At 38.4% G+C, this 25,745-nt stretch overlaps 1 protein-coding gene across 1 annotated transcript in view; it reads right to left on the minus strand.

Annotated features, from left to right (window-relative positions):
- Positions 1–14,805: 14,805 nt before the first annotated feature.
- LOC104854754 (retinal dehydrogenase 1-like) overlaps positions 14,806–25,745 on the minus strand; it is a 76,270-nt gene continuing 65,330 nt past the window's right edge. The window contains exons 7-11 of the mRNA XM_033757702.1: positions 19,882–20,056; positions 18,487–18,601; positions 17,119–17,263; positions 15,291–15,490; positions 14,806–14,923 (exon numbers count right to left, since the gene is read on the minus strand). Of these exons, the coding sequence (XP_033613593.1) occupies positions 14,806–14,923; positions 15,291–15,490; positions 17,119–17,263; positions 18,487–18,601; positions 19,882–20,056 (753 nt within the window). The remainder of the gene's footprint in view (positions 14,924–15,290; positions 15,491–17,118; positions 17,264–18,486; positions 18,602–19,881; positions 20,057–25,745) is intronic.

Consider the following 25,745-nt stretch of genomic DNA (forward strand, 5'->3'; position numbering starts at 1 on the left):
TGGCTACGGTACCTAAAGTAACACTTTGCAGCTTAGGACTGGGTACAGTAATATCTCGGTTCAAGAACACCTCTGTCTGCAAGCAATTTGGTTTCTCTAACAAAGGTGTTTGGCAAAATTCTGCTTCCACTCACAAACTCCGCATCGGGTGACAGCCATGACCACAGACATCTTCCCTACACAGGCACGGTCATGGCCATCTCCCCCAATTGGAAAGCAAATTGACTCTGTAAACGGAGGTGCCACTGTACTTCTTAGTTTTCCAGCCCTTTTTCCTCTGATGTACTTGGAATTTCCATGAACTCTGTTCTCCACATTTGTCAGTCTGTACTTCTAGGCTTGTATTGAGATATGATTTGGTTTATTGTTTCCTTTCCTGGTTGCTGCTGCTGTCTGGATGGTGCTCCATTGGCTGCACCCAGACTGTAGGGTTTTGTCTTCAAATAACTACTGTTGTGGGCCAGGGATTTGGCTCAGTGGTTCTGCCGCCTGCCATGCAAGCGCAAGAACCCAAGTTCGATCCCCAGTATCAAAAAAAAAAAAAAAACCCAAAAAGCAACAAAAATACTACTGTTGTTTCAAGGTTCGGTTGAAACCTAGAGTCCTCTGATAAGTGTTTCAGATCTGATGAAGTTTAGTCATCGCCTTTTCCATGATAATAAGAATACTGTACCGACTGTGGCTTTCTTGGCTATGGATATTACTCTGGGGACCCAACACAGACCCACTCACTAGTTCCCACATCGTCCTCTGAACTTGCATGACGAGCAGTCTGCTCTGACCGACCAGGTCTCTGAAGGGGAGAGAGGCTGATGGGGTTGAGCTTCCAGAGGTGAGCGGAGTTGGGGCCTGCGTCAGTCCAGTCTTATTTTATCTGTAAGGTTACAGTGCCTCCCTAAATCCTTATACAGTATGTGCTTTGTGGTCTTATCTGAGCATTTATAGCTTCTTATTGTCACAGTGACTTATGTATCTATTTACCCTGTTACAATTGAGCTCCTGAAGGCTGGGGTCTAAATCATGCCATTACATGAGCTCAGTGGTGCCAGCAATAGGGCTGGCCACATGGCGATGGTGAAAAGAGCCTGCAGAGCCAAGGTCAGGGTAAAAGATGCCTACTGCTTCATGTCCTCTTCCGTAAAGCCGAGCATAACAGTGCTTCTCCCGTGGAGGTTTTGTGAGGAGCGAGTGAGTTAAGTTCTGTGAAGTGTTTGATGCCCAGTTTGGCACGCAGAATGCGGTGTGTGCTAGGAATTATTGCAGCAGCCAGTTAATATGGATGAAGTTTGCTGAATTGATACTGCTGGGACTCCAACCAATGTACAGTTTTCAAGGCAGCTTTCTAAGCTTTTAGAAAAATTGCCTGGCCAAATTAGTAATAGTTTATTCTCAATTATCTTTAGAATAAAGAAAGTTTAAGAATTAGTTGTTGACTAGCACTGATAAGACAACCCTTGATTTAGACACTTATCCTAGTGAAAAATTCTGCTGAATAACACATGAAAAACACAGGTTTTGAACACTGGTTTCTAATTTTACGTTCAGTAAAGATGAGCAGGTGTACTTACCAATAGAACACAAGACTGTTAACTTCGTTTGGTTTTTCTTATCCTAAAAAATACCTCTGAGTCTCCTATTAACTTTTGCTAAGATTATTTTTGCAATATCCCTGAAGAGATGTTGTTTCCTGTTAAAGTGGATGCCTCGCTCTCTGACTGGTTGAAGTTAAAAACAGTTGACAATTATGCATAGTTATTTTGTAGAAGGTTTATTAAGGTGATGAAGTGGCAACATTTTCTTTATGGGAAATATGATTGAACAGCCTAGCTGTGATTTGCACATTGCTGGGCATCTGCTTTGTTTCCAAGTTTTACTTTCATTCTCATTTTTTCCTTTTCCCTTGCCCTCTCCCTTCCCCTGTTCCCCTCCTTATTTGAACATTTTCTTTTTAGTTTCCAATATCTATCATCAATTTTGGTCCTTATTTACATTTTCAGTTTCTGAGGCCTTTTTGTCTCCATACTGGTCACTCATTAACTCCTTAGGGAAAGGGATGTGGAACTACTTGCAAAACAATATCCTTCACATTTACTCCAATAATAAAAACTCTGATGCTTTGTTTAAGCAGTAGAGACATAAACCATTTTGTTTTTAGAAAAAAAGCCTTAAAAAGTTTTAAAAACAAGAATGTCTTTACTGTTGTACAGCCACTTGAGTTAAGCTTTACTGGCTATTCTTTTTTTCCAATCAGGTATAGGTATAAATTTTTTAAAAAACAAAGAAGTAATCTAACAAAATTTAAAAGAAAAGAGGAATGAAGGCCACATGCTATCTAAAATTGAAGGCTTATCTCTTATCTACAGTGGGGAGATTTCCCAGGATCATAAGGCCAGTTGATTAAAGAAAGAAAAAAAAAGGTAAACAAAAATGGTGGTGGCTAAAACCCCAATATTACACCTGATCACATGACAAGACAAATGGTGATCTATCATGTGACAGGCCATGATCATGGCCAGTCATGTGGCAAGACAAGATGGTGAACTAGACTAGTGTAACACCCTGAGAAAGAAAAGACCATCTAGAGGGAAAATGTGGATGAGACTTTGAGCTCAAAGAATTAAATTGGGGTAGGCTAAGACCAAGCTAATTTTCTAAAAGAGTAGTGAAGTACCATAGAGAACAGAATCATAAGGACAAAATGGCACAAGAGCAAACTCTCTGGCCACTTAACTCATACCTACAGAGTGACTGCAAACAGGGGGAAGAAAAAAGGAAGAAAGAGGCAGATAAACTTGGGGTGGGTTTGTAGGTGCAAGAAAAGCACAGAGGCATGCATTCCCCTCCCCCCACCACATGATAGGAAAAGCAGGGAAAAGTTCCTGGCACCACAAGAAAAGTCTCCCCCCACGGGTCTTACCCACCCTCCTGACTGGCTAAGCCAAATTATGTTACAGGATTCTAGAATACCAGAGGCTCCCTTCAGAGGTGAGAACAAAGAATTGAACGAGACAAGCAAAAACTGTGTTTTTTGTTATTACAAACTGTGTTTTGTGTTATTACAGGCAGGAAAAAATAGAAAGAAGGGTAGGGGAAAAACGTGATCCGTAGTTTGAGCCAACTGAAAAGGGAGGAAAAAATAAAAATAAAAAATATGCCCTACAGTGGTGTAGGTACTTCACTGATAGAAAAGCAGAGGCACATTCATAGGCTTGCTGGTTGGGAAACAACTCACAATAATGCATTTAAAAAGAAATCTTTGAGGCTTCATCAGAATGGGTATAAAAGTCTCTTCATTTCCTTGCAAGGTATACATTGTCCTTTAAAGTATGCTGAGAACATCTGAACTTTTCTGAGAAATTACTTTTAAAAGTTATCATTGCTTATGTTGTTATTTGTGTTACATATTGGTATGTAAAACGTCACCCTCAAAGTGTGAGGGTTTAAAGTTAATGATTTATTAATTCAGAAGACTGCGGTTTGTCTGAGTAGTTCTGCTGGTTTGCCTAGTTCCCTCAAGTGGCTGTATTCAGCTGAGAGGTGGGATGGACATTCTGAGACGGACTCCTTCTCTGTCTAGCAGTTGGAGCTTGTTGGCTGGGTGGGTGGGGTCTCCCTTCTCCTCCCATGATCATCCTCATGTAAAGGAGGCCCGGCTTCTTCACAGCATAGTGAACTCAGGGTCCCAGCAGAAGAAAAGCAGAAGCCACATGGCCTGTTAAAATCTGGGCCTGGAGCTTGTCACAGCACATCACAAAGCAAAACCAAATTCAAGGGTGATGGAAGGAGATCCACTTGTTCATGTGAGGAATGACAAAGTTATATTGCAAAGGAACTTGGAAGAATTTTGTGGTCATCTTTCTAAATAATTGACCACAATTATGTAATATTCTGGCCAAAATATTAAATATATATCTTGTCTTTTTTCTTTGCTTTTGCATTCTAGGGGTTAAATTCAGGGCCTTTGCACTGAGCTCAACCCCTTTTTAAAAGTTTTTATTTGGAGACAGAGTCTTGCTAAATTGCTAGTAGCTTAGTGTGAACTCATACTAGTGATCCTCCTGCCCAAGGCTCCTAGAGTGCTGAGATGACCAGCATGTGCCATGATGCCTGGTTTAAACATTTTTATATTTTCTTTTTCTTTTTCTGAGTTTATTGGTACATTCTAGGTATACAGTACAGTTACAGTCATTGTTGGGATCTTGTACCTTTACATGGTTCTCATTTTCTCCCCTTGTCCGTGCCCTCCCTTCACTCCCTCCTCCCCTCCCTATTTACAAACTCTTTATTTCACTTTTTTCATTTTCTTATATTTTTTTCTCTTATTACCTTTCCCCTACTATTTTATTTTTCTGAGAGTAAGATATCTGCACTCAGGAGAGTAACACATTTTACAAACACATATTACATAAACAAGTAAAGGCTGAGTAGATTTTAAGAAAAGTATCAACCAGCTGGCCCAAAGCTACAACTACTGTACCTGGAATTTCTTTTGGGAAGGTTAAGTAGGTAGAGAAATGGAGTGGAAAGAAGAAACCTACTGTGCAATATCCTCACTTATAAGTTTGAGGTAATGTATTTGCTCTCATAAGGCTGTGAAGATGGAATGAGATAAAATTCATAGGGCGTCTGCCTGTTAATATGTGTTTAATAAATGATATGATGACAAACAACGACAATGACACATGATATTAATATGACACATGATTATATTCATAGATTTTGTGCTGTAACAACAGAAGATTACAGATTAGTAATTCACAAACAGAAATGTATTTAGCTCATGGTTCTTGGGGCTGGAAAGTGGAAGGTGGAGGAATCTCGTCAAGTGCGGATGTTCTTGCTGTGTCATAATATGGTAGGGAGGACCGAGAGAGGGGGCTGACCTCTGTCCTCATTAGGACTCCACTTCTTTTTTTTTGAGACAGCAACTTCTCTGCACCAGCCGTGAATTCTCAATCCTCCTGCCTCACACCTGAGCTGAGTACTGGCATTACAGGTGTGTGCTGCCACCCTCAGAACCCAACTCCTGTGACAGCGAACTCACTGCAGTGAGAACAATGTTAATTTATTAACTGAGGGTGCAAATCACCTCTTAAAGTATGCATCCCTGAGTCTAGGGATTACATGAACTTTGGGGGCCGCATTCAGATCACATCAGTCATGATGGTGAATTTTAGAGCTTATTCAGGAAATATGTGAATAAGAGCCAGAAAATAGCGTTGGGTGGAGGAATCAGTTGAGAGTCTGCACTCTCAGTACCAGCACTGATTACACTGGAAGCACTGGAAGTCGTTGGGCATCGATTTTGTAGACCATTGTGGGGAGGGGAGGGGAAAGGGAACAAGGGGAAAGAAAAAATGTGAAAAAAGGAAAAAAATGGAAACAAAGTCTTTGTAAATAGAGAGCGGGGAGGGAGTGAAGGGAGGGCAGGGAAATGGGGAAGAAATAAGAACCAAGACATATCATGTAAAGGTACAAGATCCCAATGATAATAAATGTAACTGTGTTGTTTGCTTTAAATGTATAAGCAATGGGGGGAAAACAGAGCCTGGAGTTCAAATGGATCAGCTCATGTAGTTAAAGTGCAGAAGTTATCTTGTAGCCTGAGTAATTATTACATTAGCGTGGACTTGGGTATATATATAGATATCTATATCTATATGAAAGGGAACAAGGGGAAAGAAAAAATGTGAAAAAAGGAAAAAAATGGAAACAAAGTCTTTGTAAATAGAGAGCGGGGAGGGAGTGAAGGGAGGGCAGGGAAATGGGGAAGAAATAAGAACCAAGACATATCATGTAAAGGTACAAGATCCCAATGATAATAAATGTAACTGTGTTGTTTGCTTTAAATGTATAAGCAATGGGGGGAAAACAGAGCCTGGAGTTCAAATGGATCAGCTCATGTAGTTAAAGTGCAGAAGTTATCTTGTAGCCTGAGTAATTATTACATTAGCGTGGACTTGGGTATATATATAGATATCTATATATCTATATCTATATCTATCTATCTATCTATCTATCTATCTATCTATCTATCTATCTAATCTACTATACAGTGTATTTCTTAAAGAAGACTATCACATACATCTTAAAAGAGTATGTGAATTTTTTCACCAAATCAATGTTATCAGTCAAAACAAGTTCTCCAAGTTTTAATATTGAGGTCAACAGGATGCTGCTTGCTGAATTGGGAGGCAGCTGGCAGCCATCAGTGAGGACAAGAGGAAATCAAATCAAGGGAAATCAACTCTAGAGGAGTTATCCAAGTTCAGGGAAAGGTCTCAGAATTAGGAGCATGTGACACTGTTTTGAGATGTATTAAAGATGCTGTTTCTGAGATTCCATCTTACTCCAGAAAGAATGGCTATCATCAAGAAATCAAATAAATAACAAATGCTGGTGAGGCTTTGGGGAAAAAGGAAGCCTTTTGTATTGTGGGTGGGAATGTAAACTAGTACAACCACTGTGGAAATCAGTTGGAGTTTCCTCAAAAAACTACGACTAGAAATTTTCTTTGACCCAGCTATTTCCCTTCTCTGTATCTTTCTAAAAGAGTTAATGGGCCCCCAATTTAGCTCAGTGGCATCACATCTGCCTTGCAAGCACAAGGTCCCGAGTTCAATCCCTGGTACAGGAAAAAAAAAAATTCTTAAAAGACATCGTATTACAATATCATGTACATACCCGTGTTTTCAGTAGCACAATTCGTAATAGGCAAATCATAGAAGCAGCCTTTGTGCCTGTCATCAGATGAGTGGATAAAGAAGATGTGGTATTTATACACAATACAGAATGACTCTGCCATCAAGAGGGATAAACTTGAGTCATTTGTAGGAAAATGGGCACACTTTGAGACCATAATGTTAGGTGGAGCAAATCAGATCACCCAAGTTTAAACATTTCATGGGTTCTCCAATTTGAGAAACCCAAAGCATACATAAAGAGCGAAATAGAAGATAGATAAGAAGGAGGGAGACAAATGGGAAGGGAATCAAGAGATGGAGGGCAGAGGGGAGGGAAAGAGATGAAAAATTGACATGCGTTACGTGCATGTTCCCACTCCACACACGAACATCAACATTGTGTACTGTGAACATATACTCGTAAGAAGAAAAAGACACCATTTTTCAGTAAATAGGTCACATATCACCTTTACTGGATTCACTATTAGGAATGGGAATGGTTGTGAATAAAAGTCATTAATATACAAATTTATAGTCTTTACTTTTTATCACTTTTATATACACTCCCCTTCTAACATTTCTATTTGCAAAATGCTGCTTTCTCACTAATTTCTTCAAAAAATACTTATTGACCATTTAGTATGTGTCTGGGCCTGGACTTACAAAAAATCAAGTCTAGAGGAGTTCATGATTAAGAGATAGATATGTAAAAAATACCTTTAATAAATTTTATAAATCCAGTAAAAGTGATGTCCAGGCAAGATGGCCCTGAATAATTATTTTTGCAATACTCCTGCTTCAAATATAACAATGGTAGGTAAAATATAAAAATAAAACATGTAAAGATATGACTGTATTTATAAATCAAATACAGCTGAAAGCATGGCCTGCTGGGCTCCTGGTCTCTGATAATTACCTATAGCATTGGTACAAGGAAAGACACATGTGTTGGTATGACCTTTTCTACCTGTGAGTAAGCTTAATTCTCTGCCAGTGTGGTGTTTTACAGAGGGAGTTATAGATGTTGATAGGTATCTTTTAGTACTATGACTGAAACACATACTTTTATTTTTACTTTATTTAAGTAATTAGAGTATTTAATTTTAATCCTATTTCTTATTTAACATTTACTTAAATATTGAACAATCAAAATCACTATAAATATTTTTATAATACTTAAAAGGACAATACTTCAAGACATATGTATTTAAGTTAAACTTTCTCAAATATTTAATTGACCATGAACTTACTTGATTTTTACTCTTCTAAATATTTAATAAAATCCAAACATCAGACATAAAATTCTCTTAAATATTTTAAATGAATTCAAGAATAGCACTCCTAATTGGAATCACGTTTATAATTGTAGTGAAGATAAATTTGGTACTAGCAAATTCAAATTGAAGTTTGACAATAGCAAAACCTCTTTTAAAAATATTTCCTAAGAAAAGAGTCTCAGAGTTATGCAAAGAAACATCTATTTGCAACAAGACAGATTGTAGTAGAAAAACAATCAAGATATTCTATAATCCCCTCATGGGGAATGAATAGATGAATTGTGGAGTATCTAATAATTCAAATAATATGGAATTGAAAATTATGAACTAAAACTGTATACATAAACATAGATAAATAATACAATGTATTAAGATAGAAATGCAAGTTTATGAAAGATACATATGATAATATGTCAATTATGGTGAGTTTGAGGAAGTAACATTACATGTTTAATGATTTATATGTGCGCATAAAAGAGTAGAAGGCAGATGGGAGGAATTTATAATGACTGTAAGATGATGGCTACTAATGGAGAAAGGAGACCAGAGAATGAAATAGATTGATTCAACTTATTTGTAATGTTTTAAAAAAATATTAACAGGGTCGTGGATTCAGCCCAATGGCACTACACCTGCCTCACAACCACAAGGTCCGGAGTTTGATCCCTGGTACAAAAAAAGAAAAGAAAAAAGAAGAAGAAAATTATCAAAGTATCTGAAATAAAGACTGAAAAGTGTTACTATTCATTTGCTCTGCATAGGATGCATGCTGTTTTACTATGTGTGCTTTTTTATATATGTAATATTTCATGATGGCACACTTTTATTTTTTCTAGGCAAAGATTTTATTTTTAAATAAGTAGCACAAATATTTGTAGAATTATAAAGTAAATTTTTATTAATAACATCAGTACACTAAAAATTTACTTCATTGGAAATGACTTCATTTCTAGAATTGTTTTACATCGAAATTTATTTGAAAGCAATCTCATAGAGTGATAAATTGATTGCCTCACTGATTATTGCAAAGGAATTTTTATTGCAGTAAACTATGCATAATATAAAATGTATCATTTTGATTATTTTAAGTGTACAGTGCCATGGCATTAAATACATTTACATTGTCATTTTAGGATCACCACATTCCATCTGCAGAACTTTTTAAATTTGGAAAACTAAAAAATTACATCCATTAAACATTAGCATCTTATTTTTTTACCCTAATTCCCTGGCAACTACCATTCTATTTTCAATTTTTATGAATTTGACGACTGCAAGTACTTTACAGAAGCAGAGCCATACAATATTTATCTTTTCATGCCTACCTTATTTCCCTTGGCATAATATCTGCACTCTTTGGAAAGCCTTTCCATCTAAGGCTGATAATATTAACTGCATGTATCCTATACAGTATTTTCCTCCTTGTATGAGTTTCATTTTCTGAGCTATCAGTACCCATAGTCAATCATAGTCTGAACACGTGAAATGGAAATTGCCAAATCCAATATTACTGAGATTTCCTCCTATATTTTCTTCTACATTTTTATAGTTTTAGCTGTTATATTTAGGTCCTTGGTTTATCTCGAGTTCATGTTTGTATGTTATCTTAATTACTTTTTCATTGCTGGGATAAAATACCAATACCCAGAAGTTAATCAGTTTAGCAATAACCCACAACCTTCGGACCAACTCCAATACCCAAGTTAAAGGAGGAAAGGTTTATTTTATTTTATTTTATTTTCACCTTTAATTGAGTTTATTGGTACATTTTAGGGATACAGTACAGTTACATTCATTGTTGGGATCTTGTATCTCTACATGACAGGTCTTGGTTCTCATTTTTTCCCCTTGTCCCTGCCCTCCCTTCACCCCCTCCTCCCCTCCCCATCTACAAACACTTTATTTCCATCTTTTCATTATCTCACATTTTTTCTTTTCCCTTATTACCCTTCCCCTACCCATCCCACCTTCCCTACACCTTTAGCCCCTTCTCATTTCACAATGTCAGTAATCTTATTAGGGTCTTATGTATTGTTGCAGTTTATTCACACCAGAGAAACTATTCGGTATTTACACATGTGTGACTTATTTATTTCACTTAGGAGTATATCTTCAATATTATCCATTTTCCTATGAATGAATCTATTTTCTTGTTCTTTATGGCTGATGGAAAAACCACATCTTCTTTATCTAGTTTCCAACTGATGGGCAAATAGGCTGTTTCCAAGTTTTAGCTATTACAAACTGTGCCGCTATAAACATGGGTGTGCATACATCACTGTGATATGATTATTTTAGTTCTTTTGGAAAGATACCCAGCAGAGGTATGGCTGGGTCAAATGGAACCTCCAGTCCAAGCTCATGAGGTATCTCCATATTGATTTCCACAGTGGTTGCACCAGTCTGCCCTCCCACCAACAATGGAGAAGGGTTCTGGAAAGGTTTATTTTAGATCACAATTTGTAGAAGTTTCAGTCCATAGTCAGCTGGCACCAAAGCATGGCAGAAGGGAATGGTAGAGGAAAACAGCCCATGGCAAGGTAGGCAAAAGGCAGTTAAGCAGTGAGCAGTGAAGCAAGTCTTCCTTTCCCTTTTATCCCACCAAAGCCACAAATCTTTTGTGTGGTGCCATTCATACCCAGGGTTGGCCTTCCCATTATTCTTGCCCACAGCTATACTAAACAAGTCAGTGGACAAATCCAGCATCACACCCTTAATTCAGTATCATACACCCACCTCCTAACAGCCCCATCTATAAGCTCATGAGACTTTGAGGGGAAACCTAGATACAACCCATAATACATGTGGTTTAAGGTAAGGCTTTAATGTCATTGTTTTGCATGCAGATAGCTAGACTCCTCAACACTGTTTGTTGAAAAGACCATGCATTCTCCCTTACATGATCTTGACATTCTTGTTGCAAATCACGTGATTATATATGTGAGGATTGATTTCTGGGGTTGCTATTTCCGTTGGATTGGTCTGTATGGCTGTCTTTATATTAGTATCATTCACTTTTGATTACTGTAGTTTTGTAGGAAGTTTTAAAATCAGAAAGTGTGAGACTTCCAGCTTCGTCCTTTTTCAAACTTGTTTTGGCTGTTCAAGATCCCCAAGGTATACACTGAATTATAGGACCAATTTTTCTATTTCTGCAAAAATAGTCATTGGTCTCTAATGGTAAAAGCATATCTCATTTTCCAGTTTCTTTTTTCACCAATGATTTTTCTAAAACAAATACTTAAACTTTAATTGACGAGATTATTTTCTTTAATTTTCTAAAATTAATCTAATGTTCAGGCATCAAGTCAGGCATTAAGTAGTTCCGAAAACACGCTAGGTTTTTTAAAAAAAGAAATGTAGTATAGGAACTTGATAATGCCCAGGTAACATTATGTTAAATAATCTGCTGGGACCAAAAACAATCCCTCTAGTCATAGGAGTACAGGGAAATGCTGGGGTCACCCAAGATAAGAATGATGGAGGAGGGAACGATCTGTTCCAGTTCCCCAGACAGCAGGGGATGGGATCCCTCACTGTGGATGTGAAGAGTGCTCCTGGATGGAGGGGTTGCCAAGCGTCCCTTGTTGCTGGAAAATGCCAACAGAATCTGAAAAAGGAAAAAAATCCTTCCTCTGCACTCCTACTTTCCAAACTCCTGCCAGTATTTACCTTTGGTAGAAAATAACGAGAAGCCCATCTGTAGGGAAGTGGAAAATGCTCAGTCTTTGGAGTCTAAAAACATAATAGAACACACAAGGGCAGAAATATGGGTTAAGAGCATCAGATAAGTGACTGTGCCCAACTCCCTTTCTGTAAAGCTTCAGGGTGGCTAAATCACACCTAGAAGGTCGTTTGCTTTAATTTTTAGGTGTCTTTCTTTAATGTAACATGAATGAGAGCTGATGCCTTTTCCTCTTCATTTGGATTGATTTACTGCCAAAGTTTTATGGGTCTCCACCAGGGGGAGAGAAAGGCCAGTTTATTAAAGGGTTAGACTTTAGAGGTACATTTGCTTCAAGTTTCAGATTGGAGAAAAAAAAAAAAAATAATACTGAGAGACTTCTCTCCTCGATGCTGTGCTAGAATATAACTTTGTTTTTACCTTATGAGTTTGGACTGCTCTGTCAATGTGCTCCCCGTTTTCTGGTTATGATTTAAAACTTTTGCTACAAAGATCAGGCCTATTCTAGCTGGCTCAAGAAAAGATTTTTGTTATAAATATACAACAGGAGTATCACTGACATTGCTAGAATAGAAATAAAATACAACCATGGTTTACCATGGGAAGGGACTGCTCTTTGTTTCTCTGAAGAAAGCCATGGTCACTGTTATGTCAGTTTCTCGTGTGTACATTATTCATTCACTGAATGTCCAAGAAGCCTCCACCCCAGTGCTGGAGTTATATATACAAGGGAGGATAGGGTGTTCAGATGGGAAAGACAGGCATTAAGCAAATAAATGCACAGCATAAGATTATAAATAGCTATAAATTGTATAAGTGTTATATACAGCTTTTAGGAGAGAGTAAAACATGTAAACTTACACTTAAGAAGTTAGGTAATGGACTTTTAAAAACATATCACTTAAATTCAGAGCTAAAGATGAGGATAAGTTAGCCAGATTGAGAATGGGCCAGAAAGGTTGACCAATCATCAAAGGTTTGAACCAGAAATAAATTTGATCAGGAATGTTAGGCTTATTATTTTAATAGTTTGTTATTTTAACATGTGGTAAACATATTTGTGATGAAGAGGAAAATTTTATCAGTGAAGAGCACTTTGTTGTGGAAATCTGTAAAATTACATAGCTCAATTACTTTCAGATTGGTTCTTCACTTTTGATTTGCTTTATGTAGTAACTGAAGGTAGAAGCTATTAATTTGTTATTGGCCCAGTGTTTTCCAACACTCATTTCCAGTGTGACCTGGCCCTCTTTCTCCCCACTTAAATGATATAAAAGTATCCTTGAGCCAGGTGTATAAACAATGTCTTACCATCAAATGGTTTTACTTTTCTAAAATCAAGTCACCGAGACTTCTACATACCAGTGACAGAAATCTAGAGTCTAACTGTCCACTGAGAAATACTTCACAATCAGAGTTCACATTCACAGGTCTGAGCCTCTCTGACCACTCATCCATACCAGGCTAATTGTGAACTAGTGTGTCAGTCACTCTGATTCAGAATGGGGCTCCTGGCTCCCTCCCACTGCAGTTCTCACTGTCACAGATATAATCCATAGTCAAGGCCATCGATTTAATGGGGCCTCAGTGACAGTTTGAGCTCCTGTGTTGACACTCACGCACTTGCTAGGTTTGGGGAAATGTATACAAGAGACTCAGTCATAAGGAGCCGAGCACAACAGTCTACTGGAGGAAAAGAATCACTGTAAAATAAGGAGTATTTTAAATTTAAATGTCTTCACCCATCCAATGGACTATTTAAAAATCTAGCTTGTAAATTTCATTTAGAATTTCCTGATAGAATTGTAATTGAAATGAAAACTTTCTACTAACTGTTAGGATCCCTTATAATTTTTTATTAAAGGGGGAGAAAGTGTACGGATTTGCTTCTTAGCCACTTATTAAGACATTCCAGTAGAAATAATTGTCTGTATTTGGTCTGAGAAAACAGCATTCTTTTATCTTTAGGAATTATTATGGTTTGGGTCTAGATGTCCCAACAAAGCCTCATGTGATCATAGGTGGCTTTTCAATGTGGCTGTTGGAGATGCTGATTAGGTTTATAGAGAAACTAAAATAAAAAGCAGGCTGAGTGTAGGGAAGTAGTGTGGACCGGGTGTCCTGATGACAGAATCGTTAGGCTAAGCTTGAGGGTCACCTTTGCTGTGGTGACTCCCCTCATGCCTCCTTCCACTGGGTCAAGAAGTTTGAGGTAAGAATCCCTCCTCTGCTCTCAGGACTAACTATTCCTCTGTGTTATTATTATAGAACTGTAATTATTAGTTTTGCCCATGTGCTGTGAGATGAATTGTGTTTGCTCTCAAATTCATATGCTGAAATCCTAACCCCCAGTACTTCAGAAGGTGACCTTACTGGTAAATAAGCTCATTGCAAATGGAATTAGTGAACATGAGACCATTCAGTTTGGCTCTGATTGGATGTGAGTGATTCTTTTCTTGAAAGCAGAGATGAGGGTACTTCATCTACAAGTCAAAGAGTACAAAATATGCCAGCAAACTTCCAGAAGCTAGGAGAAGGGGCTGGGACAGATTCCCAGCCCTAAGGAAACCAATCTGCCCTACTCTTTCATCTTGGATTTCCAGTGTCTAGAATTGTGGCACAATAAATTTCTGTTGAGCCTCCCAGTTTGTGGTACCTTGTTGCTGCACCCCTAGCAAACAAATACAGGCTCAGATGATTGAGGATATTGTAGGCATCCTGAGGAACAGAGAGGATTGGGGGCTCAGGACTTCTGCATATTGGCAGTGACATAAGTCATGGGAGGACAAGCAGAGGAAATGGATGGTGAGTAAATGTCTTGTTCTGCAGATGAAGGGTGTCTTAAGTACTAGAGGGCGTGTGGAAGTTGTGTGGAGCAGGCCTCACAATAGATGATGATCTGTGTGTGGTTGCACAGTCAGAAATCCTCTCTTGGGATCTGAGTTGATCTTCCTTAGCCCGTAAGGAAAGGTATTCATGAACATTGAATTCCTTTCGAAGGATCCACCTTTTGTCCACCTTTTGGAGCTCAGAAAAGCCTTTGTCCATGCTGTGGTTAAACTAGTGCTCCCCAGAGTTGCATGTGCTAAAGGCTTGGTTGCCAAGGTGGGACCACTGGGAGGTGCTGTAACCATTAGAACTGGGGCCTAGTGGGAGATCTTCAGACCACTGAGGCCACTGAGCCCAAGGGGACTCTGGGACTCCAGTCTCTTCCTGTCACCAAATTGTCCACCATGATGTGCTCCCCTGGCCAGATCTCCGCAGTGATGGGACTGGATCTTGAAGGGAAGACAGATTAAGATGAAAAGAAGTCTTTGCAAAGCTGCAGTAATAAATTTCCAGCAGAAACTTAATTAAATCTTTTATAAAGAAATCACATGGCTATCAAAAATCTGTTCTCCCAAACCCCTTTAAAGCTAATTAAAAAAAAATCTTGAAAGTATTTGGAGATAATTTGGAAGCCTTCCTTTGCATTTCAGGTTATTTTTGAACTTATTTGATGTTGATCTACTAGCTTGCAATAGCATTCTGCATCGATTATAGCAACCAAAAATATCTTCAGACATTGGCCTTCTTAGGACAGCTGAGACTCATAGCTTTACCAATGGTGACTTGAGGCAGAGAGGACTCTAGGGATAGGCTGACGTCTTATCAGTATCATTGGCAAACACCTGTGCAGAGCCCCGCTGGCTGAAAAAGGCAGTGTTTCCAGGCCAGGCTTCAGAACACCGACTTACTCCAGAAAATACTCCTCCTTTCCACGTGAGAAGGACTCTGATAGTTAAATAATCAATTGTCAACCTGAGTGGGAACACGCAGCCCGCATGAATTGAGCCAGCACGGTTCTGGGTGTGAGAGATCCACTTAAGGAGGCTTGTTGTTCCAATGGTATAAAAGCTGAAAGGAAGGGGTTTCAGGTGATTTTCCTTGGAAGATCTTCATTGAGGCTGCTTTTCTTCAGAAGACTTTCAGTGTCTTTTTTTCCAAAGAGCTTTGGCTGCTTTCTGTCTTAGGGGAATTTCAACTCTAGTCTTCATCTTGGATTTTGTTGCCTGGGTTTCAGCACAGACCCCCTCAGCCTTCTGGCTCAGATGTTTCCGTTTCCGGCACTCCTTTCCAGCACAGATCCTTCTGTCTCTCATCGTGGATCCTTCAACCTCCTGATACAAACTTGCACAGAGCATCACTGTGAGCTGAGATTTGAACTCCTCTTAGAAGCCTTCCTTGATGACTCTGAGTAGACATAAGCTTCTGTTATTTTGGTCTCTCAGTGAACCACATGAAGATTCAGAGTTTGACTCAAATTGTGCTAGTTATGTATGTATACATTTGTACAAATTTGCTAAGGAGATTGTCCACTCTTTGGTAGCCTTGACAAAATCCTATCACTGGATATCTGTCTTCAGCAGTGTTTATCATGGCGGCTTTGTTTAACTATTCTCTCTTTCTCCCTCCCTTCCTTTCCCCTCCCCACTTCCACCTCCTCTTTCCCTTCTCCACCACACATGCTTTTCTAGAGTGGGATTAGAAGAAAGAAATTAAACTGGCACATTGCTGCTCCGTGGTATTACTTCAGTTAGCTGGACTCCTACTCTTCTGGTTTCTTCTTGAATGTTACTTGTCTCTTCTCAGACAAAGATAACTGTTTCCATTTGTTTTTTCTTCTTTGTGGGTCATGTCCAATCAAGATTATTTGCTGTAGTTTTTAAAATTTTAAAGTATAAAACCTGGCCTATTTATTTTTATTGACCTCTTGATCCATTAAAAGGATTTTTGTCTGTCTCTTTTATATAATAATTTTATTTTGCTTCTTTTATCACATGAATTTATTTTCCTACTCTCTGTGTTAGATTTTAATAAAAAGTTCCTATTTCTATTAAACAAAAAGATAAACTGTGCATTTATATTTCATATGGTTATTTAAGTAGCTGGTGTTGTGCCTTACAGAACAGAGTAGTAGTGAATGTGCTGAAAAAATTTTATGGGACTCAATCAATCTCTTAAAAGTAGATTAATAAAGCTAAACTAAAAGTAAACCTGTGTTAGGGAAACCCTGTCTGAAATGTCTTTTATAATTCAAATTTTCTTTAACAGCATATTTCATATGGCCATTTAAAAAAAGTGAATTTTCATTTAAGGTGATTAAGAATTTTTTCCTTGTCCCTTTAAACTCCCCAATTTCAAATTTAACAAGGATACTTAACATTTCTGAGACACACTGCTAGGAGGAGCTGCGTCAGAATGTGAACCCAGAGGTTTCCTAGGCTTCTGTCAGGGTTTCTTTTTGGTAGGCAAAGCATCCCCAGAATGCTGCAGGAGCTTCCAGATGAGCCAAGACGAACAGGAAGTGACGCTGGCAGTGGGGTCAGGGAGCAGCGGACTGGGGGAGAGAGGGACCTGGAAATGTCCCTGGAGCCTCTACAGGGAGAGGTTACAACTCCAGGCTGGGGAACATGGGCCTTCCCTCCTGTACCTTCTCTGCTACGGTTTCAGTCATTTCAATAGTTACTGCTACTTCCTGAACATTCTCAACTGTCCACAGAAAGTCATGAAGGATGGATTGATCTTTCCTTATTTCAGTTAGGGATGAAGAACGCAAGTTTTTTCTACTCTTACATCTATGAAAAAAAATAGAAAAAATATTTTTTATTTGCCTGGCTTTAGAAAAGCAAGAGCAATCTGATTTGACAACTTATTTCAGTTTTCATGTAAACAGGTTTAAAAAATAGAGTGATTTACTAGGATTATAAAATAATCAAGTTACCTTCATGTCACTCATTACATTTTTGCTTTCCTGATTCCCCCTGAGGGAAGAGGAATTGTCTTGGGACGCATATAAAGTATTTAATATAGTTAGTGTACAAGAGTATCAAAACTTTCTTTTTCTATATTTTGTATTATGACATAAAAAGGGCAATTGGTTTGTAGGCTGCAGATCGGACATCCTCACAGAATGTTCATTTGTTTCTCAGTCATCAGGGCTCAGCGTGTAAACCATTCCTCAAAACTCAGAGGAAATCTTAGCAGACACCTGGAGATCAGTACTCTTTCTCATGAATTCCTCTTTATAGCAATTGACACAAAGTTTACCAACTATTCCTCCCTGCCCTGCTTTGTACTTATTTTGGCAGCCATATAAGGTGGAATTTTTCTCAGTCTTTATCATTTAGGCCATGTACCAGTGAGAGGCCTATATTAATTGTTTATGGTGAATGTCTAACAAAGTCATAGCCTAACAGAACTCAAGAAACTTTTTTGCTTTATGTAATATGATTTATTCACTTTCCTTTGCTTAGGATAGAAAAACTATTCACACTCCCAAAGTCTACCCACCAGGCAGTGGTCCCCACACCCCTTCTCCTTGAGGTGCTCATGGAAGGAATCCTATTGTTTTAAGACTTTTTGGACAATCTAGCTAGCTCCAGCAAGCAAAACCCGAGTGAGACCCTCAGTAACATCAATGGAAACTGAGCTTCTGGCTCCCTTAGAAGGCACGGGGAAGAGAGCCCCAAATAAGGAGCTCAGGGTGAGGCGCTGTACTTAATTTTCATAATTTACAGGGTATGACTGCGTTCATTTGCACAAATCACTGTGGGTTAATTTATATTTCCTATCATAAACTTTATGAATCATGTAACATAGCCCCTGTGGCTTCATTTCTCATAAAAGAAGGTAAAGAATACACTCAGAACAGTTCAGTCCTTTGAGGTTTGTAATTGGTGTTTCATTTCATCTAAACTACAACTGTCTATGTTATATAAACAAATTGGAAGCGAGAACAACGAACAAATCATTAAAGTGAACTTCTGTTTTAAGGAAGTGTTGGCTTCAAAATAGTTACATAAACATCCTTCGAAGAGTTAGAGACATGGCCATTTTTAGTGGCCAGGCTGAATAAATAGCATTACCTGTGAAGGCTACTTTGTCAATGTCCATGTGCGAGGGGATGGCTGCCCCTGCAGTGGGACCATAGCCAGGGACGAAAGGATAAAAAGCAAAACAGGTACAACAAACTCAGAATGATGCAAGAAAGGGTAATATGTGATGGTGGTTGCTTATTTAGGGTAATCTGGCGAGTTGCTCAACTAAGAAAAATTCACCTAAGTGGCTTACTTCTTTATTATTATTATTTCACTTCTTAGTTGACATAAAAATAACCCAATAAGGGCAATATTAAGCTATGCTTTCTTTCCAGGGTAAGACTATAGCTTATTGCTCCGATGAGGGCCATCTCAAGTTTCCTTATAGTAACTCAAGAAAATAGCATATCTAAAAATGATAGTAAAATGTTTAGACAGAAGGGAAATAATGTGTTTATTATCCCCATCACAAAAATAAAAAGCTAGAGGATCTCACATTTTTAGTTCTCTGGCTGTTGATGGCTAAGACTTAGGAGCTGGGGTGCAAACCCTCAGTGACATTCTTTGATCAGTAAAATGTTAGGTAAGCAAGGTCATCCTGTTCAGGGTGAAGCGTCACAAACTGATATCAAGCCTTGTTAAAAAGTTCATGTAGGAGGCAAGGTTGCAACTGAGTCGAGCATGTTAAACTTTCATGTTACTTGAATTAAATTGCTTCATTTTCACATCTTTGAAACGAAGAATATTTTTTAAGGTATGGGTATAGATTTCCTATTTTAAGTTTCTAGTTACTAACAATGGTTTAGGTTTTGGTAAAATATGAAGGGCAAAGAATAATGAGTGATTTAAAATACATATATTCACACAATTAGGATAGTTGATGAAAATGAGTGTCACATACTCTGCTATTTCTGAAATGTAAGAAAATGTAGAAGAAAGTATAATAGAAAAGTGAATATAAAAATATCCATTCATGGGTATATGTTTTACAATTGTGGCCCAGTATTACAGAAGAATATAGGGGCACAGTAAACTCCAGCCTTAATAGATTAAAACTAAAACTTTGTTTAAATTTTAAAAAATTTGCAAAAAGCATTGGGCAGTTCGAAGCTGGATACCATTCCAGGGTTTGAGGGTGCTGTATTAATTTCACCATGAATTTCTGTTTGTAAAGTTGGACAAAAGCAAGAAAAAAAGGTCACCAGTGACTGACTCCAAGCCTCCCATCTGGCTTCTACTCTGCATTTGGGGGAGTCTCTTGTGCACTGACGGACACAAATTCCCACTAGCAGCCCTGCTCAGGGCACCCTTACCACTTGACGGAGGCTTTGAGGAGAGTGCAGCTGACAGTAGCACTAAAAGGCTTCCTACCTAACCTGGGGCTCTTGCATTCTTGTGCGTGCTTTGACCCAGGAAGCTTACCTCTTTAATTAATGACGCCAGGTGAAGAGTAGTGAGGGGCGTCTGCTCTGCTGGTTTGACAACCACTGTGTTTCCACAGCTCAGGGCCGGCCCTATCTTCCAGGCCAGCATAACCAATGGGAAGTTCCACTGGAAAGCAACATTCCACATTGGAGTCTTTTTGTTCAAAGGCACGGTTACTGATGTAACTTTGACATTATAAACCTCCCCCTCCCTCGTAGCTGTTAAATAATAATTAATGGTTTTGCAAGGCATCCAATATATTCTGTTTAAAGTAATGGACAGAAGCAACTAGTAAATGATAGTGCTCTAACTAAAGCAGATAGAGGAAGGAAAAAGGAAAGAGTCTTCATGTTTACTCATTATTTTTGAATTATTTTTCTACCAGGAAAAAAATCACTGCATCATTCTGGATACAGGCAAACATATTTTAAGTGCTCTGTGTTTTAAAAAGTCACTATTCTCTCCTCTTTATGGGTGATTTATTTTATTTGCTCAATAACATTATTTATTTATGGGATAAATACACTTTTTTTGTGATGCTAGAGTTCCAGCCTGGGACTTCGTTCAGGTGGCAGGTGCTCTCTCACTTAGCTACTAGTAAGCAAGCATCCATTTGTGCTGGAGAAGTCTTTGTCACCAAATCAAACAGAGTTAAGTTTTCTGTTTTATTCACACAGAAGAGCAACTCACGGGAATGATTTGATCACATACTCCAATAGGTTCACATCTTGTGTAAGTGAAGAAGTCTCCATCTGGAAAATAAAGCACACACCCAGCCCTACAGAGAACTGAGGCACAGAGATCTGAAATGAATGGGAGAGCAAGATGAAAATAGTGATTAAAAAATGAAAAAGAATGCATATCTTACACAACTTACAGAATAGAAATCTTCGCCATCAAATAGTAACCGGGAATGAAAGAAACCATAAAACTGAGTTAAGTAAAAGCCAAGATGCAATATTAGGAAGCATCTGAAAGACAGTTAATTCTTTTCTTCATCATCAAGGAGAGGTGTTTTCTGTATTATGGTCATTCTCAGAGTTTAGAAAGAGGAGGTAGGATCATATCTAGCTAAACGAAGAACCATATCCAAATGTATTTTTAGTAGCTCAAAGTGTTACCACTAATTCAATACTTTTGAAAAAGAAATATAATTTTTTTTTTTGTACCAGGGATAGAACTCAGGTCCTTGCGCTTGCGAAGTAGGCGGTGGAACCACTAAGCTAAATCCCCAGCCCAAGAAATATAATTTTTGAAATAATAAAATTGAAATTCACTTTCTAGAAGGAATAAGCCTTTCTATCAACTTGCTCTAAAATGTTGTTTTCCTTTTTTTACTAAGCCAAAAGCAAGCTTTGTTAATCTATGCAAAAAATGGCCAATGTAAATAGCAATTCTTTTCTGTCAAGAGTTGATGGATTAACGTGTTTCATAGTTTGATGTAATCATCCTGAGAGCATCAAGATGCTTGTTGTATTTCAGTTCCCACAGGAGCCCCCTGGCTTTCACAGCAAGGCCTGGGTCTCTGAAGATCCACCTGTACTTTAAATGGCTTGTCCCACCTGGTCTGAGGGCAAAGACAGTCATTAAGATAGCCACATTTCTCAGACTTCCTACTGCTTGTAGCCCTACCAGATGCTTCAATTAGATAAGAAATGCACACCAGGGCTGGTCCTGAACAAGTTTCATTCCTAAAGTTAACACATTTCTATGAGTTAAATTTCACCTTATTTCCTCAATTGATGCTTTTTCATATGAAATATTTTTCATATTTCTATTTTGTTCTGTGCATATTTCATAGAAATAACATATATATGCACATTTATACACACAAATTCTTAGCTCAGGCTATAAACATAGCCTTAGGCTGTTTTGAAGCTATTTGAAGCCAATCCATATGAATTAGTTTGTTTAATTATTCTAGTCTAATGGTACTGAGTTTGAACAGGCACAGATAATCATAGCTGGCTCATGCTGGCGCATGCAGAAAGGCTTAAGCAGTTATCTTATGAAAAGGGTATAAATGTCATGGAGGGGATGAAACTCGAATATTAATGTCAGAGGCCAGCTCTGAAAAGTTTGGGCGCTTAGATAGTTGCCTCAAATCAGTAATTGTAGCTGAAAGAATGTTCGTATGTTAACATTTTCTAAAATATTCATGGTGTTATCTTCTGTCTGGTTATGCTGAAACAACTTTGAAGACTATTTTTTGAATCTTCATATTATTCTTATGTTTAGAACTGTGTCAGTATAACAGGAGAATATAGTTTTGCTTTGTTTGGCTGGCATCTTCAAGAAGGAGAGTTTGAAATTATTCAGCTGGGGCTGGGGATTTAGCTCAGTGGTGCCGCTGCCTGCCCTGCGAGTGCAAGGTCCCAAGTTAGATCCGCGGTACCACAAAAAAACAAACAAACAAACAAACAAAAAAACCATTCAGTTGCACAGTAACTGTAGCATACCTGACCCCATCCCAGAGGTTTCCCAATGCTCCTTACCTATAGGAATGGTGCGGCCCTGGATATTGTCAGACCACCCTGCAAAGTAGTGTAATGCTTTTATGCAACCTCCTATTCTTATCAGATATGTATTACAAATACTTTCCCAGCATTTATTGCCTTCACTAAAAAACAGATTGAGCTCCAAATTAAAAATTCCACAAAAATTTTAGATTAAAATATAAATGGCCAAGATGTTGAGTATGTACTAGAAAATTATAGATATAGAAGAAATTTTACATTATCTTGATAATTTTTTTCTTTAAAAAAGAGAGACTTAAAAAGAGTTGAATTAACATGTATATACTGTCATATTGTATGACCTAGGTAAAATGGGTAGGAGATTCCAGGGGCTAAACCTCAGCGCTTTTACTACGTTATCCTGAGTGTTCTCATCCTGAGTGCTAACCAACATTTGAAGAGTTGGTCAAAACTGGATACATCCTGCTGGCCAGAGCAGTGTGGAGTCTGCTTGATCAGATCAGGGTTGTAACAAGATTTCATGATGGAGACGATTTAGTGTTAGTGATATTTATTTATTTATTTATTTTGAGACAGGGTCTCACTAAGTAGTTGAGACTGACCTGGAACTCACTATGTAGCCCAGGCTGGTCTGGAACTCACAGCGATCCTCTTGCCTCAGCCTCCTGAGTGCTGGGATTACAGGTGTGCACCACCACACCTGGCTAGTGTTAGTGATTTTTAATGCTATTTCAATAATCATTTTTGGCACTCTAGGGGCTGAGGCAGGAGGATCACTACAAGTTCTAGACCTGCCTTCACTAAATAGTGAATTCAAGAGTCTGTCTGGAAAAAAAAATCATTTTTAATTTTTGTATTTTACATATGCAAACCATCTAGGTCTTTAATCTATAAATTTTCTTCAGCAGAATTTTCAGTTATGAAACTGAGAATAAATAAGATGTATTTTTGTAATATTTCAGATACCTTCAACAAAGTCAAGTAAGAATTCCTGTAAGAGTTCAGGGTCAAGTAAGTTTGAGAAACTTAGTACAATATTCTAGAAGATTCACAGAACATGTTACTGTTGTACCCAGATCTCAGTTTCCCCAAGGACCACCAGAGAAACGAGTCCGCTGCAAGTACAAGAGAAGTTTATTTCAGGTTCGAACCTGGACCCTTGTCCACCAGAAGGCAAGAGCCCAGAATTGCGATTACAACAGGGTTATATAGGGTTAAGGTGACTTAAAATCCTCTCTATTGGCTTCTTTTCTAATATTTTATATCTATTGGATGTTGCTGGGGTGTTAGCGAAAGCGGGAAGAAACGTTAAGTCTAGGGGAGGGGGAGTTTGGTGAAGGTTAGGGAGTTTGGCTCCTCTCCTGCGGGTGGTGGTTATCTGCACAGACCGTCCTGTTTTTCTCCTTCTTTTCAAGGTTGGAATGGCCTTGCTCACCCACTTGGTTCTGCTCTTATCTCAACTAAGCAAGCTAAACAAATTTCTGCTGCCTGAGCCCGTGGCGGGGGCAAGTCTGACACCGGATGGCTTTTTAGCTCAAAATGGAGTAACTTTGGCTCCTCAGTTTCCTTGTTGAAGGCTCTGCATGCTACCTTTTTAAAGGCTTGTTCAAATTCTGGAGAAAAGGAAGACACTTCTTTAGTTGGACTTAACTGAGGAATCGCCAAACCCTATCCTGTACAATCAGTTACGGGAGCAGAAGTAAACATCACCCAGAACTAGCAAGCAGATGACTACTTGAGAGCAACCCCCAGGACTAGGAGTCCTAACCATTAGCTGGAGATGAAGTCTTTTCCTTTTCATAGCGTGCGTGTTGCGTACTACAACCAATCAAGTTGCCAATTCAAACAGTGAGTGCTTTGGAGAGCTTCCCTGTGCGTCCGGGTTCCTTATACTCACTGCCAGCAGCAGTCGATCTCTTTCAATTAAGTCAGCCAGCTTGTACAGAAGGCGACCCCTCTCTGAAGCATCCAGAGTACGCCATGGAGAGCCGATCTGAAAGGCCTGTCTTGCGGCCTTCACTGCTTTCTCAACATCTGCCTGTAAGTCGGAGGGAATTCAATTCAATACGCTCAACACATGGGCAGAGCACATCCAATGGGAATAACCCTTTAGAACAGACTGTGGCTACTCATGAACAGATGCTGTGTCTCCATTAGCTCCAAGTCTAGCACATTCTACATATTCAACCGCAGTAGGTAGGACTGACACCTGCTGATATTCTTTAGATGGGTGAGCTCCTCACACCTGATATGGGCTTGATTTCCTAGATTACACATGTTGACAACATTTCAGTAGTTAACAAATATCTGAGTATTTACTATATTTTGGGTAATTTTCTAATAACTGTAGCTATGTTAACTCATTTGATTCTCAGCAATCTCATGGGATTAATATGTTCTCCATTTAATAGATGAAGAAACATAGGAGAAGATAGATTTGTTCAAGGTCAGGAACTAAAAGTGGATACTTTTATTTTGAATTTGAATGGATCTTGTCTAACAATGGATCCTTTGCTCTTTACCATGCTTTTTAATCCTTTCATAATTTGCCTCATGGCCTTCACTCAATTTCCCTCGTGATGTTCTCTGTTGTGTTTTTCTAAACCAAATCTGCTCCTCTAGTTCTTTCCTAAACATCCTTGGTTATTCTATTCCCTTATGGATCTTGTGCAGACCCTTTCTCATGTCCCACAAAATAAGAACTACAATAAATATCACATCCTCATATTACTACTTTTATGTTTGTTTCCTCACAAATCAATTGCAAATACATTAAATTTCAATATTCCTTTCACCTTCCTTTTTTTCTGCACAGGACTGACTACTGTGTGGAACTCCACAAATTAAGACCACACCACAGGCCAGTAGGTGGCCACTGTTTGCAGATGCTTTGATTCTTTTTAAGAAATTAGGGTGAGCAGAAGGAAATGACTCTCTCTCTTGTAAGTTGCTGACAATTAAGCTGAATCTGTTTTAATGATAAAGCCTCCCTCTTGGAGAGTCCTGGACTTCCAATTGATATGTCTCCATTTTAGCCTACATTTAATTAAAAAGCTTCAGACTTACAAGTCTAAAAATTAAAGTGCAGATAATTGAATATAATTTTAAATACAGATGGTCCTTGAATTCTGAGAGGGTTACGTTCCCAAAAACACGTGATACGTTGCAAATAGTGTAAGTCAAAAATTTATTTCATATTCCTGAGGTAATGAATGTCATGGTTTAGCCTCTCCTGCCTTAGATGCGCTCAGAATGCTTAAAGATTATCTTATAGTAAAACTTTGGATGTCTCACTTCGTTTGTTAATGCCGTGTAGCTGGCTGGGAGCTGTGGTTTGC

Source organism: Fukomys damarensis, unplaced genomic scaffold (assembly GCF_012274545.1).
Source record: "Fukomys damarensis isolate Sample0158 unplaced genomic scaffold, DMR_v1.0_HiC HiC_scaffold_31, whole genome shotgun sequence".
NCBI classification, from domain to species: Eukaryota; Metazoa; Chordata; class Mammalia; order Rodentia; family Bathyergidae; genus Fukomys; species Fukomys damarensis.